The 15,496-nt window shown below is 30.6% G+C and overlaps 1 protein-coding gene and 2 long non-coding RNA genes across 3 annotated transcripts; 2 read left to right on the top strand and 1 right to left on the bottom strand.

The window, feature by feature from the left end:
• Nucleotides 1–130: 130 nt before the first annotated feature.
• On the top strand, nt 131–3,216 carry LOC103830287. Its single transcript, XR_625710.3, has 2 exons — nt 131–2,024; nt 2,164–3,216. It is a non-coding gene; the product is annotated as an uncharacterized LOC103830287 (long non-coding RNA).
• A 1,783-nt stretch (nt 3,217–4,999) lies between these two features.
• LOC117126721 lies at nt 5,000–11,865 on the top strand. Its single transcript, XR_004449524.1, has 2 exons — nt 5,000–10,396; nt 10,542–11,865. It is a non-coding gene; the product is annotated as an uncharacterized LOC117126721 (long non-coding RNA).
• On the bottom strand, nt 11,703–14,524 carry LOC103830286 (shaggy-related protein kinase beta). The gene is made up of 12 exons (XM_009106045.3): nt 14,212–14,524; nt 13,905–14,138; nt 13,763–13,822; nt 13,405–13,677; nt 13,261–13,335; nt 12,925–12,981; nt 12,705–12,845; nt 12,576–12,626; nt 12,395–12,490; nt 12,245–12,328; nt 12,067–12,169; nt 11,703–11,985 (listed from the first exon to the last, which is right to left on the bottom strand). The coding sequence occupies exons 1-12, from the start codon at nt 14,455–14,457 to the stop codon at nt 11,924–11,926; spliced, it is 1,482 nt and encodes a 493-aa protein (XP_009104293.3). The 5' UTR covers nt 14,458–14,524; the 3' UTR covers nt 11,703–11,923.
• Between the last annotated feature and the right edge of the window lie 972 nt (nt 14,525–15,496).

Raw genomic sequence — 15,496 nt, 5'->3', positions numbered from 1 at the left:
TATTATTACAAGATACAAATAATTACAAAATCATATAAGTATGAAATCTCATTTAATAAATATTAAGATTATATATATATATTAATATAGTTTAAATTAAACTATACCATATAAAATATTAATATATTTTAATTTTGAAATTTTGCTTTGAATTTTTTTTAATTTATAAATTATTAAACAAATGATTAAAAAACAGTATAAGTAGACAAAATTATTTAATAAATATCAATATTAACAATATACTATATATATGTGTTAATCTCATTTAAATTTAATTATAGACCATATAAAATAAAAAAGTGATTGTTCAGATTAATAAAATTTATTTATGTGTTTGCATCAATTTAATAATAAACACAATATGTATTGAATTTTTTAATATTATATATATATATAATTTTATAATATGTAAAAATATATAATACATAAAAACAATTTAAATAATATTTATCTCGCGCAAGGTGTGGATCTTAACTTAGGTTTATAAGTAAAGCAGTGTAGATCAAACAACCTCGTTCTTGAACGATCCTAGTTAAATCAACAATCTTTTATTTTTTTTTTTAATTTTTTTTTTCAACTTTTATGTTATATCTGTAAAATTTAGGAACTTTAATTTAAAATCAACGGTCAAATGAAACTAATATAACCAGAGTTTAGTATAATCCATGTTCTAAAATGCGTTCTCCGCGGCCGCATACTCGCCGGAAAACCGTGAGTCAGCTGGTCACCACCGCGATTTGATACTATTTGCTCAGTTAATCACCAAAATTTATAAGTTCATTGCTTTATAGATTTTAAACTTGATATCACATTCTAAGTTACGATTTGTATTATTTAAACCAAAACTTACAAAATTAATACGAAAAAGACTGAAACTCAAAAAAAAAAAAAATAGAAAACAGCTACAGGTTTCGCATGAAGAAGGTGGAAAACGAGGGCAATTTTGTCAATTACCATTTTATTTAACATAATTCTAAAATATTGTCCAAAATGTTCAATGTGACCGTGTTGGGTAGGCTAATTAAGCTCAACAAAGGCCACTACACCATGGATCCAAGACGTGATACTTAATCTTATTTAATATATAATCATATACTTATTTAGAAACCCTAAAATAACTCCAATTAATCTCCGTATAATCTCTGATTAATTGATTACGCGCTAGGTCCTACCCAGCCGCACACATAACGCCTGGTGTAGTTTCGAACTGAGAGTATAATATATGTTATTGGGTTGTAGAATATAATATTCTTAATCGCAATACTAGGAATTTCTCTATAAAATATATTATATTTTGAAAAATCGTTGCTAGTGCCACGTCAATCAGTAAGGGTAAGTTTTATTATTATGACACCTTAGCTTGGTAATATGCTAGTAAGGTTGTGTAATTAAATTGATTCTCACAAAATAGATAGAAAGTTTTGATTCAAATTCTAACTTGGTTGTTGAATAAATTAGTTTTCAAATTAGATGCTTTTCATTTTAAATGGAGAATGGCTAAAATTATCACAGAAACTGACATAAAAGTATGTGTATAGAAGACAATCAAAAATATAACAATAAAGATATTCTTTTTAGTCAAACGTCTATTAATTTATATAGTTTAACAAATTGGTTATTTCTATCTAGAGCATCCTATTTAAACCAACAATCGAATCTTTTATACTATTAAACTTGGAAATTAGAATTTAAATTCAACTGATAATGAATACATATTGACTTACCTTACTATAAAATCTATCAGTTTTAATTAATTTCAAGATATTTTTCCTATTTGTTTTTCATGATTTGTTTGTATGAGTCATCTTCTTTATTATAAGTTTACTCTTGATTTCTTTCTATGTTTTTCAATTTGTGGTACTTTTGAAAAATATCTACAAATCTAATTTGTTATATATAAGATATTCATGGATGCAATACAACCTCATCACTGTTCTTTATTTTAAATTTTTCGCTTTTTGTTGCATCATCAAAAATGGCTAAAACCACAATTCTTGCTATTTTCATGGTTGTTCTTGTTTTAGGTTTGTTTTACACTTAACTATAGTAAATATTATTTCTATGTTTTATCTTTGATTTGATAATGTTTAATTTCTTCATGACCTTTTTACATATAACAAAATAAAGATGATGGTAATACATGTTTTCAATGTTTATTTTTAGGGACGGTGATGGAGTCACAAGGACAAGAAATGTGTACTGATTATTCTAAAGGATCAGCACTTTGCGAAGCTAAACCATGTAATGATCAGTGTGTACGCAAGTATAATGGACATGGCAGGTGCTTAGACACAATGTGCGTCTGCACTTATATTTGTAAAACTTAATTTTTATTTGTTACTAATAAACTATCATCAAATATTTTTAAATAAAAATGTGTGAAAAAGAATATCGCAATTTTCTTAGAACGTGAATTCTGATTTCAGCTATTGGACATCATAACAAAACATGAATCATACACAACTAGTAACTAATGGTATGTTAGTGGCAATGTCATATTTGAAGCACAACATGACGTAAATTAGTTTTTCAGACTCTTTAAATTATTTTTTTTGCTGTTTAACCAGTTTGGATCTAAGTCCCGACAGTTAGCACGTTAGTCCGGTAACCGACGTCTAGCTACCCTAAATATTAGTCAAAAAGTATTTCAAACCCGAATCTATTAATATGATAATCTAATATAGCTTTAAATGCATTCTTTTTAGGATCGTCAGAATCAACCGCTAGATGCATCAAAAAAGACGGGAATTATAAACCGCAAATTTCAGCATATATGCCATATATATAAGTCAGATATGTCGATCATAATAAAAAAAATAACTTTTTCAATATTATAGATGATGAAAATGTAAAAGTGTAGTACAAAATTCATAAAAATATCTAATACCAATTAATTTGTATAATTAAAATTATCTTATGCGTTATTAAGTTATTGGCTCAATAGAGAGTGATGCACATGTTGAATTCCAGAAACTTACGTATGGCTTCATAATTAAGAGTGGTTTATAAGGCCAATATATTTGTTCAAACTGCAGTGATTGCTATGTATGCTAAATGCATATACTTTAAAACTGCAAGTACTATGTTACAAGATATGGAAGTTGGTGATGTGGTTTCTTGGAATTCGATGGTTGTTAAGTGTGCTAGAGAAGTAAAGCAGTGTAGATCAAACAACCTCGTTCTTGAACCATCCTAGTTAAATCAACAATCTTTTCTTTTTTTGTTAATTTTATTTTCCAACTTTTATGTTATATCTATAAAATTTAGGAATTTTAATTTAAAATCAACGGTTAAATGAAACTAATATCATCACAGTTTGGTATAATCCATTGTTCTAAAAACGTGTTCTGCACGGCCGCGTACTCGCTGGAAAACCGTAAGTCAGCTGGTCACCACCGCGATTTGATACTATTTGCTCAGTTAATCACCAAAATTTATAAGTTCATTGCTTTATAGATTTTAAATTTGATATCACATTCTAAGTTACGATTTGTATTATTTAAACCAAAACTTACGAAATTAATACGAAATAGACTGAAACTAAAAAAAAAAAAAATAATAGAAAACAGCTACAGGTTTCGCATGAAGAAGGTGGAAGACGAGGGTAATTTTGTCAATTACCATTTTATTTAATATAATTCTAAAAAATATTGTCCAAAATGTTCAATGTGACCGTGTTGGGTAGGCTAATTAAGCTCAACAAAGGCTACTACACCACGGATCCAAGATGTGATACTTAATCTTATTTAATATATAATCATATACTTATTTAGAAATCCTAAAATAACTCCAATTAATCTCCGTATAATCTCTGATTAATTGATTACGCGCTAGGTCCTACCCAGCCGCACACATAACGCCTGGTGTAGTTTCGAACTGAGAGTATAATATATGTTATTGGATTGTAGAATATAATATTCTTAATCGCAATACTTGGAATTTCTCTAGAAAATATATTATATTTTGAAAAATCGTTGCTAGTGCCACGTCAATCAGTAAGGGTAAGTTTTATTATTATGACACCTTAGCTTGGTAATATGCTAGTAAGGTTGTGTAATTAAATTGATTCTCACAAAATAGATAGAAAGTTTTGATTCAAATTCTAACTTGGTTGTTGAATAAATTAGTTTTCAAATTAGATGCTTTTCATTTTAAATGGAGAATGGCTAAAATTATCACAGTAACTGACATAAAAATATGTGTATAGAAGACAATCAAAAATATAACAATAAAGATATTCTTTTTAGTCAAACTTCTATTAATTTATATAGTTTAACAAATTGGTTATTTCTATCTAGAGCATCCTATTTAAACCAACAATCGAATCTTTTATACTATTAAACTTGGAAATTAGAATTTAAATTCAACTGATAATGAATACATATTGACTTACCTTACTATAAAATCTATCAGTTTTAATTAATTTCAAGATATTTTTCCTATTTGTTTTTCATGATTTGTTTGTATGAGTCATCTTCTTTATTATAAGTTTACTCTTGATTTCTTTCTATGTTTTTCAATTTGTGGTACTTTTGAAAAATATCTACAAATCTAATTTGTTATATATAAGATATTCATGGATGCAATACAACCTCATCACTGTTCTTTATTTTAAATTTTTCGCTTTTTGTTGCATCATCAAAAATGGCTAAAACCACAATTCTTGCTATTTTCATGGTTGTTCTTGTTTTAGGTTTGTTTTACACTTAACTATAGTAAATATTATTTCTATGTTTTATCTTTGATTTGATAATGTTTAATTTCTTCATGACCTTTTACATATAACAAAATAAAGATGATGGTAATACATGTTTTCAATGTTTATTTTTAGGGACGGTGATGGAGTCACAAGGACAAGAAATGTGTACTGATTATTCTAAAGGATCAGCACTTTGCGAAGCTAAACCATGTAATGATCAGTGTGTACGCAAGTATAATGGACATGGCAGGTGCTTAGACACAATGTGCGTCTGCACTTATATTTGTAAAACTTAATTTTTATTTGTTACTAATAAACTATCATCAAATATTTTTAAATAAAAATGTGTGAAAAAGAATATCGCAATTTTCTTAGAACGTGAATTCTGATTTCAGCTATTGGACATCATAACAAAACATGAATCATACACAACTAGTAACTAATGGTATGTTAGTGGCAATGTCATATTTGAAGCACAACATGACGTAAATTAGTTTTTCAGACTCTTTAAATTATTTTTTTTGCTGTTTAACCAGTTTGGATCTAAGTCCCGACAGTTAGCACGTTAGTCCGGTAACCGACGTCTAGCTACCCTAAATATTAGTCAAAAAGTATTTCAAACCCGAATCTATTAATATGATAATCTAATATAGCTTTAAATGCATTCTTTTTAGGATCGTCAGAATCAACCGCTAGATGCATCAAAAAAGACGGGAATTATAAACCGCAAATTTCAGCATATATGCCATATATATAAGTCAGATATGTCGATCATAATAAAAAAAATAACTTTTTCAATATTATAGATGATGAAAATGTAAAAGTGTAGTACAAAATTCATAAAAATATCTAATACCAATTAATTTGTATAAAATATCTAATATCAATTAAAATTATCTTATGCGTTATTAAGTTATTGGCTCAATAGAGAGTGATGCACATGTTGAATTCCAGAAACTTACGTATGGCTTCATAATTAAGAGTGGTTTATAAGACCAATATATTTGTTCAAACTGCAGTGATTGCTATGTATGCTAAATGCATATACTTTAAAACTGCAAGTACTATGTTACAAGATATGGAAGTTGGTGATGTGGTTTCTTGGAATTCGATGGTTGTTAAGTGTGCTAGAGAAGTAAAGCAGTGTAGATCAAACAACCTCGTTCTTGAACCATCCTAGTTAAATCAACAATCTTTTCTTTTTTTGTTAATTTTATTTTCCAACTTTTATGTTATATCTATAAAATTTAGGAATTTTAATTTAAAATCAACGGTTAAATGAAACTAATATCATCACAGTTTGGTATAATCCATTGTTCTAAAAACGTGTTCTGCACGGCCGCGTACTCGCCGGAAAACCATAAGTCAGCTGGTCACCACCGCGATTTGATACTATTTGCTCAGTTAATCACCAAAATTTATAAGTTCATTGCTTTATAGATTTTAAATTTGATATCACATTCTAAGTTATAGTTTTTTTGTATTATTTAGACCAAAACTTACAAAATTAATATGAAAAAGACTGAAATCGCAAAAAATAATAATTACAAAACAGCTGCAGATTTTGCATGAAGAAGGTGGAAGACGAGGGCAATTTTGTCAATTACCATTTCATTTAACCTAATTCTAAAATTATTGTCCAAAATGTTCAACGTGACAGTCAAATCCGTGTTGGGCAGGCTAATTAAGCTCAACAAAGACCACTACACAATGCATCAAAGACATGATACTTAAACTTATTTAATATATAATCATATATTTATTTAGAAACCCTAAAATAACTCTTCGATTAATCTCCATAAATCTCTGATTAATTGATTACGCGCTAGGTCCTATCCGGCCGCACATATAACGTTTAGCGTAGCTTTGAACTGAGGGTATAATATATGTTATTGGGTTGTAGAATATAATATTCTTAATGGCAATACTAGGAATTTCTCTAGAAAATATATTATATTTTGAAATATCGTGTGCTTGTCAGTCAGTAAGGGTAAGTTTTATTATTATGACACCTTAGCTTGGTAATATGATAGTAAGGTTGTGTAATTAAAATGATTCTCACATAATAGATAGAAAGTTTTGATTCAAATTCTAACTTGGTTTTTGAATAAATTCATTTTCAAATTAGATGCTTTTCATTTTAAATGGAGAATGGCTAAAATTATCACAGTAACTGACATAAAAATATGTGTATTGAAGGCAAAAAATATAAAAATAAAGACATTCTTTTTAGTCAAACTTCTATTAATTTATATAGTTTAACAAATTGGTTATTTCTATCTAGAGCATCCTATTTAAACGAACAATCGAATCTTTTATACTATTAAACTTGGAAATTAGAATTTAAATTCAACTGATAATGAATACATATTGACTTACCTTACTATAAAATCTATCAGTTTTAATTAATTTCAAGATATTTTTCCTATTTGTTTTTCATGATTTGTTTGTATGAATCATCTTCTTTATTATAAGTTTACTCTTGATTTCTTTCTATGTTTTTCAAATAAGAAATCTAAACAATAAGATTATAGAGTTACAAAATATATAACACTAAAATCTAAATCATATATATTTTATGATATTTAGAATAATATCAAAGTTATATATTTATAAAAATATATATATCCGCATGGATGTGCGGGTTTAGACTCTAGTGTATAATTAATTAACGGAGCATTAATAATAGTTATATAAAACGATATGTGTACATGAGATAATATAAATTATAAAAATGTAACTATAAATTTAAGAACTATATTAATGCCCTCAAGTACGGACTGTGCACCTTATTCTTAAACCATCCTAGTTAAATCAACAATCTTTTCTTCTTTTTTTGGTTAAAAACACTATCAAGTATCAATACTTTGATATTATATTTTTTTAATTTAAAAATTCTATTTTAATTTAAAATCAGTTGTGAATGACTATATTAACATGCATATTTTCACATTTAATAAATAAAATTCTAACAATATCAGTTATCATTTAAATTTTTCATTATTAAAACTTTAATATCTTTCCTGTTTTATACTTCAAAGAATTTTCAAAATCTGTTTAATGCATGTTATTAATAAAATACAATTAATTACTCCATCTGTTTAATATTAGTGTCGTCTAAAAAAATTACCTCATTTAATATATATATATATATATATATTTGATTTTTTAATTAATAGATTAAAATAAAGATAAAGCTGAAATTTTTATTTAATATATATTGAAAATATAAAACAACACGTATAATGAAATAAAATTTCAAAATTAAAACAACACTTAATATAAAACGAAAAGAGTATGTTTTATTAAGTTCTTATTTATTTTATTTTTAGTTAATTCAAGATATTTTTCCTTACTAGGTTATGACTTTTTTTTTGTTTCATGTATCTAATTAATTACAAGTTGACTCTAATTAATTAAAACCAAAAACGTTGATTCTCCTTTTTCTACTTGTAATATTTGCGGTACTTTGTATATATATTTATACATCTTATTTGTTATGTCTAAGATATTTACGAATACAAAGCAACTACATCAGTTCTTTATTTTTTTTCATTCTTGTTGTATCATTTGAAATGGCTAAGCCAACTATTCTTGCTATTTTCATGATTGTTCTTGTTTTAGGTTTGTTCTACACTTCAGTATTTTTATATTTTCTCCTTTGCTTCGTAATGTTTATTTGTTTATAACCTTTCTGATTTATAACAAAATAATGGAAATGATACTAATATATATATTTAAATACTTATTTAGGAACGGTGACGATGGAGTCACAAGGACAAGAATTGTGTCATGAATATTTTGTTGAATCAGGAATTTGTGATCCTAAACATTGTGCTGATCGGTGTACTGACAAGTGGAAAGGATCTGGCAAGTGTTTTAATGGAACCAAAATCTGCGGCTGCACTTTCAAATGTAAAACTTAGTTTATATTTGTTATTTATGTTATCATAAAATATACTACTCTTTTAATAAAATGGACTGAAAAATTATAATGCAAATTTTATGCAAATGTGAGTTCTAATTTCAGTTATTTAACATCATAATATGAACTATAGACTGCAAATTTTAGCATATGTGCCATATTCAGATGTGTCCATCATAATCAATACAAGCAATAAAATTGCAATGTCACTATGAATATAGAGATTCAATGTTATACAAGTTTGGATGATCCAATAGCACTGTCCTTGGGAAAATTATTTTGCCGCAGACTGTATGCATGGCACTAATAAAAATCTAAATTACGATGATTTTTATTACTATGGAAGTTTCGGATCTTAGATCCATAATTTCTCATAAGTCCGAAGTGAGCTTACTAAATTTTTTGTTGGTTAAAAAAAGTGAGCTTTCTTATTTAAAAAATAATCTTGCTAATATTAGTTTAGATTATCAAAAAACAACTCTTTACACAACCATTAGACTACCATTAGCGGTATCATCTTTTGAACAAGCCCTGAAGGGTTCATCGAACCTCATCTGCCTCTCCCCTACTGGTGTCTCTGTGAATCATTTTGCTTGGGTATGCTGGTGCGTTTGGACAGCAAGAAACTCGTTGGTTTTTGAGAACCGGGATCTCTCCCCATCGGACATAATCGTTAAAGCCATCGGCCAAGCTCGAGAATGGCAGGACGCACAACCACAGAAAACTCAACTGCTAGCTCCACATGACACAGTCGAGCCAATTACCAGGACTTGAATGATGCAGTTACTTTGTTTACAGATGCGGCTTGGCGATTTGGGGATATATAAGCTAGCAGGCTGTGGTTGGCACTACATGGATCCTTACACATGTATACAAGAACAAGGATCATCGACTGAAGCTCATGGGCCGTCACCTCTAATGGCGGAAGCTATTGCTGTCCAGCAGTCCAGGAAACTCTCTTGCATGCTAAATCACGTCAACTCTCCAAAATCTGCCTAAAATCAGATAATCAAGTGCTCATCAACGCATTAATCTCAAATCAAAGTCCAGTATACCTTTACAGAATCAACTTGGATATCGAGAATCTAACTTCTTCGTATTGCTGAATTTCTCTTATGTTTTTAGGAGCCTCAATTGCATAGCTGATTCATTAGCTAAATCTGCTATGTATGGTTTGAACTCTTCTATGCCTCCTTAAGGCTTTCTCTTTCAATGAATTGATAGTTCAAAAAAAAAGACTACCTCCTGGATTACAATGATTTTGTAATGAAACTTATACTTGTTAAACATACCTGGAACATGTATTAATAATTTCAACTAGTTTTTTCACTAATACTAGATATTTTCCTGCACCATGTACATAAATAAAAAAATTTAATTTAAATGATATTTAAAAATTGAAATTGAAATCGATGTAAGTTACCACGTGGTTAATGTAGTGTGAAAACATTAAATGACAATAATCATCTTTTAATATATAGGAGATCTGTTGGTTTTAATTAATTTCAAAATATTTTTTCTATTTGTTTTCCACGATTTGTTTGCATGATTCATCTTATTTATTATAAGTTGACTCTCAATTTATTTTTATTTTTTCAATTTGTGGTACTTTTGAAAAATATCTACACATCTAATTTGTTATATATAAGATATTCACGGATGCAATACAATCTCATCACTGTTTTTTACTTTAAAGTTTTCACTTTTTGTTGCATCATCAAAAATGGCTAAAACCACAATTCTTGCTATTTTTATGGTTGTTCTTGTTTTAGGTTTGTTTTACACTTAACTATATTAAAGATATTTATTATTTCTATGTTTTATCTTTGATTTCATTGTGTTTCATTTCTTCATAACCTTTTTAACATATAAAAAATAAAAATGATGCTAATAGATGTTTTCAATATTTATTTTTAGGGATGGTGATGGAGTCGCAAGAACAAGAATCTTGTCGTGATTATATAAGAGGAACAGAAATTTGCCAAGCTAAACAATGTGATGATCAGTGTACATTCAAGTATAATGGATATGGCAAGTGCTTAGCAGGCACAGTGTGCCTCTGCACATTTATTTGTAAAACTTAATTTTCATTTGTTATTAATAAACTATTATCAAATAAATTAAATAAAAACATGATAAAAAATAAATTGCAATTTTCTTAGAATGTGAATTCTGATTTCAGCTAGTGGACATCATAATCTTTAAAATAAAGTTGTAACTATTTAACTAATTTTGATCTAAGTCCAACAATTAAAAAAATATTCAAACACAAATCGAGTAATGTGGTAATCTAATATATCATTAAGGGCATTCTTTCTAAAATTGTCGGAATTAACCGTAAATGGATAAAAAAGGCATGAACTATAAACTGTAAATTTCAGCATATATGCCATACAAGTCAGATATGTCGATCGTAATCAAAGCTAGAATAATTTTTCAATATTATAGATGGTGATAATTTGTAGTAAAGAGAAATTGATGATGTGGATTTCTTGGAACTCGATGGTTGTTGAGTGTGTTAGAGAAGGTCTTAAAGAAGAAGCTCTATCCTTGTTCGGAAGAATGCATAGGCGAGACATGAAGATAGATGATTTCACAATCCCATCCATTTTAAACTGTTTCGCTTCGTCTAGAACAGAAACGAATATAGCTTCTTTTGTGCATTGTCTGATAGTGAAAACTAGATATGGAACTTACAAGCTGGTGAATAACGCTCTTGTGGATACGTATGCTAAGGAGCTTTTGGTTTAGCTTACCATAGTGATAAACTAGCTGGTTATTTACGGATATGAGTTTTGCACTCCATGACTTGGATAAGGAAGGCAAAGGAGCTTTTGGTTTAGCTTACCATAGTGAGAAACTAGCTGTAGCGTTTGGTCTACTTGCTGAACCATCTGGAGCTCCGATTCGGATCACCAAGAACCTCCGTGTCTGTGTCTGTGGGGATTGCCACAATGCAATGAAGTATATATCTAGAGTATACCTCAGGCATATCATCTTAACAAATTCTAACTGTTTTCATTTCTTTAGAGATGTAAACTGTTATTGTGGAGAGACTATTAGTAAACATTTTGCATATAAGAAGAAGAGAAAAAACTCGGAAAATTCTGCATTTTCTGTCTGCAACAATGGAGTCTACAAAGTTACAAACTTAACAAATCATACACTTTTGGAACTGCTAGTGCAAGGTGGTTGCAGAGGTCAATGAGGGTTCATAACCAGAACAATGCCAAAAAAAAAAGGAATTTAGATATCAACATCTGTGTAGAGAAGAAGCGGTCTCGTTAGACAAAAGTAAGTTATTTCCTTGCATGTTCAGGGATTAAGCGATGACGCAATTCAACAGATGCACCAGCCAGTTCTACAAAGGAAGTGATTTCATTTTATCAGAGAAAAGTTCAAGAAGAGAAAAAGATAAGCATAGTGTTGTTGTCATCAATACCTTGAGCGGTGAAATCGAACAGTGGAGGAAGTGCTCTTCCATTAGGCAAGGATGCTCTCGGGTCTCTCAGATCATCGAAGAAGGGGTGCGCACATGCTTCAAGCTGAAACCATAGTTTTAAGTAAAAGAAGTTAAAAGCAGCCATGCTCAGAGATCTACTGGGATTGGTCTATCTTACCGCTGAGCATCTCAGGTTTGGTGAGTACTGGAGGAGTCTAGAGGCAAGATCCATTGCTTCTGGAGATACCTGTCTCCGGAAAATCTGAAAAATAGAAAGTTGTAAGCAAAACATTACCGTTATCTGAAATTACTTATATATGTAATAAACCTTGTGCCATGGCTGAGCTTTGATCTGAGGGAACTTAAAATCATTGTAACGAGGATTCATGTTTCTGATCTCTTCTCTTGCTGGTGTCCCAAGAATCTTATTTACACAGAAAATTGCAGAACACAAACTCTGAGAATCTCTAACAGGAAAGGGTAACAAAAACCACAATGTGTTTCTTTACCTTAATGATCTCAACCAATTGATCAACACTAGTCTCTCCAGGGAACAGTGGCTGTAGACATTAAAAGCATGAGTTCATGTCAAAGAAGTTAAAAGTTAGAAGAACCCATCAGAACAAAAGATGTCTTACATGTCCAAGAAAAAGTTCAGCCATGACACAGCCTACAGACCACATATCGATGGCGGTTGTGTACTCAGTTACTCCGAATATGAGCTCAGGAGCTCTGTAATACCTTGAACATATGTAAGATATATTGGGTTCTCCCGGAATCTGAAACCAAGAAGACATCACTCACTCACTCACTACTCATGTTTTCTATAAACAGGCAGTGAAAATCAATAGAACCTACCAGCATCTTGGCGCTCCCAAAATCGCATACCTTCACCTCATGTGTAACATTATTGACCTGTGAAATGTATCACCGTTAGATCAGAATAAAATAACCAAATTATCCGAACATTTTTTATCCGAAATATTTAAATTCCAAATCATCTCAAATTTAATCCAAAAACTGGAGTTGAAATTTTATGGAATATTGGTCGGTTCCTACCATTGCTACCCAAACCAAACTTTTTACGTAACTGAACATTTTCTATATCTCTAGAACCAGAAAAACGAACTAGAACCGAAATCCGAACTTCCATGTCTAATTACTACCCTCGAGAACTACTTGTGAAATGCTTACCAATAGATTCTGCGGTTTAATGTCACGGTGACACACTCCAACAACTCTATGTAGATAGTTCATTGCGCGGCAAATCTGGTTTATCAACAAACATGAGAACAAGATTCACAAAAAAAGTTCAAGATCCGAAGTTCTTTTATATACCTGATATGTATAGAGCTGAATATAGATCAAGGGCATGTGTTGATTCATCTTGGTGTAAGATCTTGAAGCACGGTATATAGTCTCAGGTACATACTCAAGAACAAGGTTAAGATAAAGCTCATCTTTCTCAGTGGTGGAGAAGAAAGAATGCTTGAGGTCAACAACATTAGGATGGTCAAGCATTCTCATGATCTGAAGCTCTCTGTTCTTGTATCTCTTGTCTTGCAACACTTTCTTGATTGCTACTTTTTCTTCTGTCTCTAAGCACTTAGCCTATAGAAAAACATGAATCACATTTTTAAACTACTAATAATTCTTTTGAGAGGCTTTTATTTTGTTTTTTTTTTGTTTTTATTACCTGAAAGACAACACCGAATGAGCCAGTGCCAATCACATGTTCAGCTCTGTACGAGATTGTCTGAATAAAAGAACACATAACAATCAGCTTTCATGAAACAGAACGTTACCGAGAATTCAAGCAAAAACAAAACTGAAACCACCTTGTCTCTTTGATCGTTCAGACCCTTCTTTGTGGTGGTAATAATCCGACCAGACTCTGTCCCATTCCCCTTGATGATCCCACCGTCCTTATCCTTGTCGTCATCACCGATTCCCATCTCTTTTGGTAATGAATCAGAATCCTCTGTTTTAGAAACAGAGTCTTCTCGTGTAGTCTCTTCTATCTCTTCACGAATATGGTTAGGCTTCGATCTCGGCGTCTCGGTCTCTCCAACCTAAACAAGAAAAGCTTTTTTAAAAAAAAAAACTCAAACATGCAAAAAGTACGTAAAGGAAAAACATCTTTACGTTATCAGAAGAGACGAAGCCACGTCCAGAAGCGATACTCGTCAATCTACGCATCACATTCATCGTTTTGATCAGAGTTTTTCCCCAGAGAAAAAACCAAAATGGGCTTAACGAGAAAACACGAAGATGATGATGATGATGATTCACGGAGAAGAGAAAGAAAGAGAGAGACGAGGTGCCAACTTCTCTCTCCTTCTTCTCTACCTCCTCTGCCAAAGAAAAACAAAGTATGGATTTTTTATTCATTACTGTGACTATATATAAACATATTTATAGAAAATTTATATCTACGGAGGAGCGGATATAGCTAAAGAGAAAATAGGTGGCAAGATTGCTCGTTTAAGATCGACCATGATCTAACAATGGAGAACCAATCATTCTCACACCCTTGGTTTCTGTTAAGAACTCTAAAAAAAAAATCTGTATTAAAGATCATATATGGCGATCATGGCCGTTTGTTGTTAGCTCTTTTAGTAAATCTAACGGTGGTGGTCGATGCGCGCGGAATGGCTCCTTTTCTTTCGGCCGTTTGTAATTTCAGCCAGAAAAAAATCATTATCTAATGACATCTACGGCTAGTCCAAAAGTAAACCATACCTTTAAATTTTTTCCAATATATTCAGAAGATATTATGGAATCTTGATTAAAGAGGCTTTTGATTCCTCGCCAATATAGTTTGTGATGGCCTTGAGTCAATTATAGCCCATACTATGTTAGTCAGTGAAGGAGTAGCCCAACTTTTTCTAAATTTACTTTATCTGCTGATGTGGTTAGCTTTGGAGAATAACACAGTCCAGAGTAGCGTGTTGACTCGAGGTCTTTGAAGCGACGACAACCAGGAGGTGGACTTGGAAGCAGCCATCCTTTGAAAAAATATACATTGTAGATTGGTTATCAGATTGCATGACCCGAATTTGAAATCTTTCTAACTAATGTCTAAGAGTGGATCGATAGTCTATTACGGCTTACTATGTTAACTGTTTGGGCCAACCCCGAACGCAAATTAGACAAGAAATAATAATTTAGCTCTTAGAAAGAATCAAATCCAAAACCAATGTAGATACAACTCCAAAAGATTACCATTAGGCCTTGTTCAAAAACTCGGCCGCCGAGCCTGTTAAATTGACACTTAAATGAACATGAAAAGTCGTGGTGATTTACCCTAATTCGCCTAAAAGATTTTTTTTAACTCATTTTAATAATTTTTAGGCTTATTGTTGAAATTCTAGTATCGTTTAAAATGTAGAAAGTATGGTTTTTCGTTCGACACATGAGAAGAAAAAGA

The sequence above is a fragment of the Brassica rapa genome, chromosome A07 (assembly GCF_000309985.2).
Source record: "Brassica rapa cultivar Chiifu-401-42 chromosome A07, CAAS_Brap_v3.01, whole genome shotgun sequence".
Lineage (NCBI taxonomy): Eukaryota > Viridiplantae > Streptophyta > Magnoliopsida > Brassicales > Brassicaceae > Brassica > Brassica rapa.
Note: the sequence above shows the minus strand (reverse complement) of the source record. Positions and strands in the feature narration are given on the sequence as shown.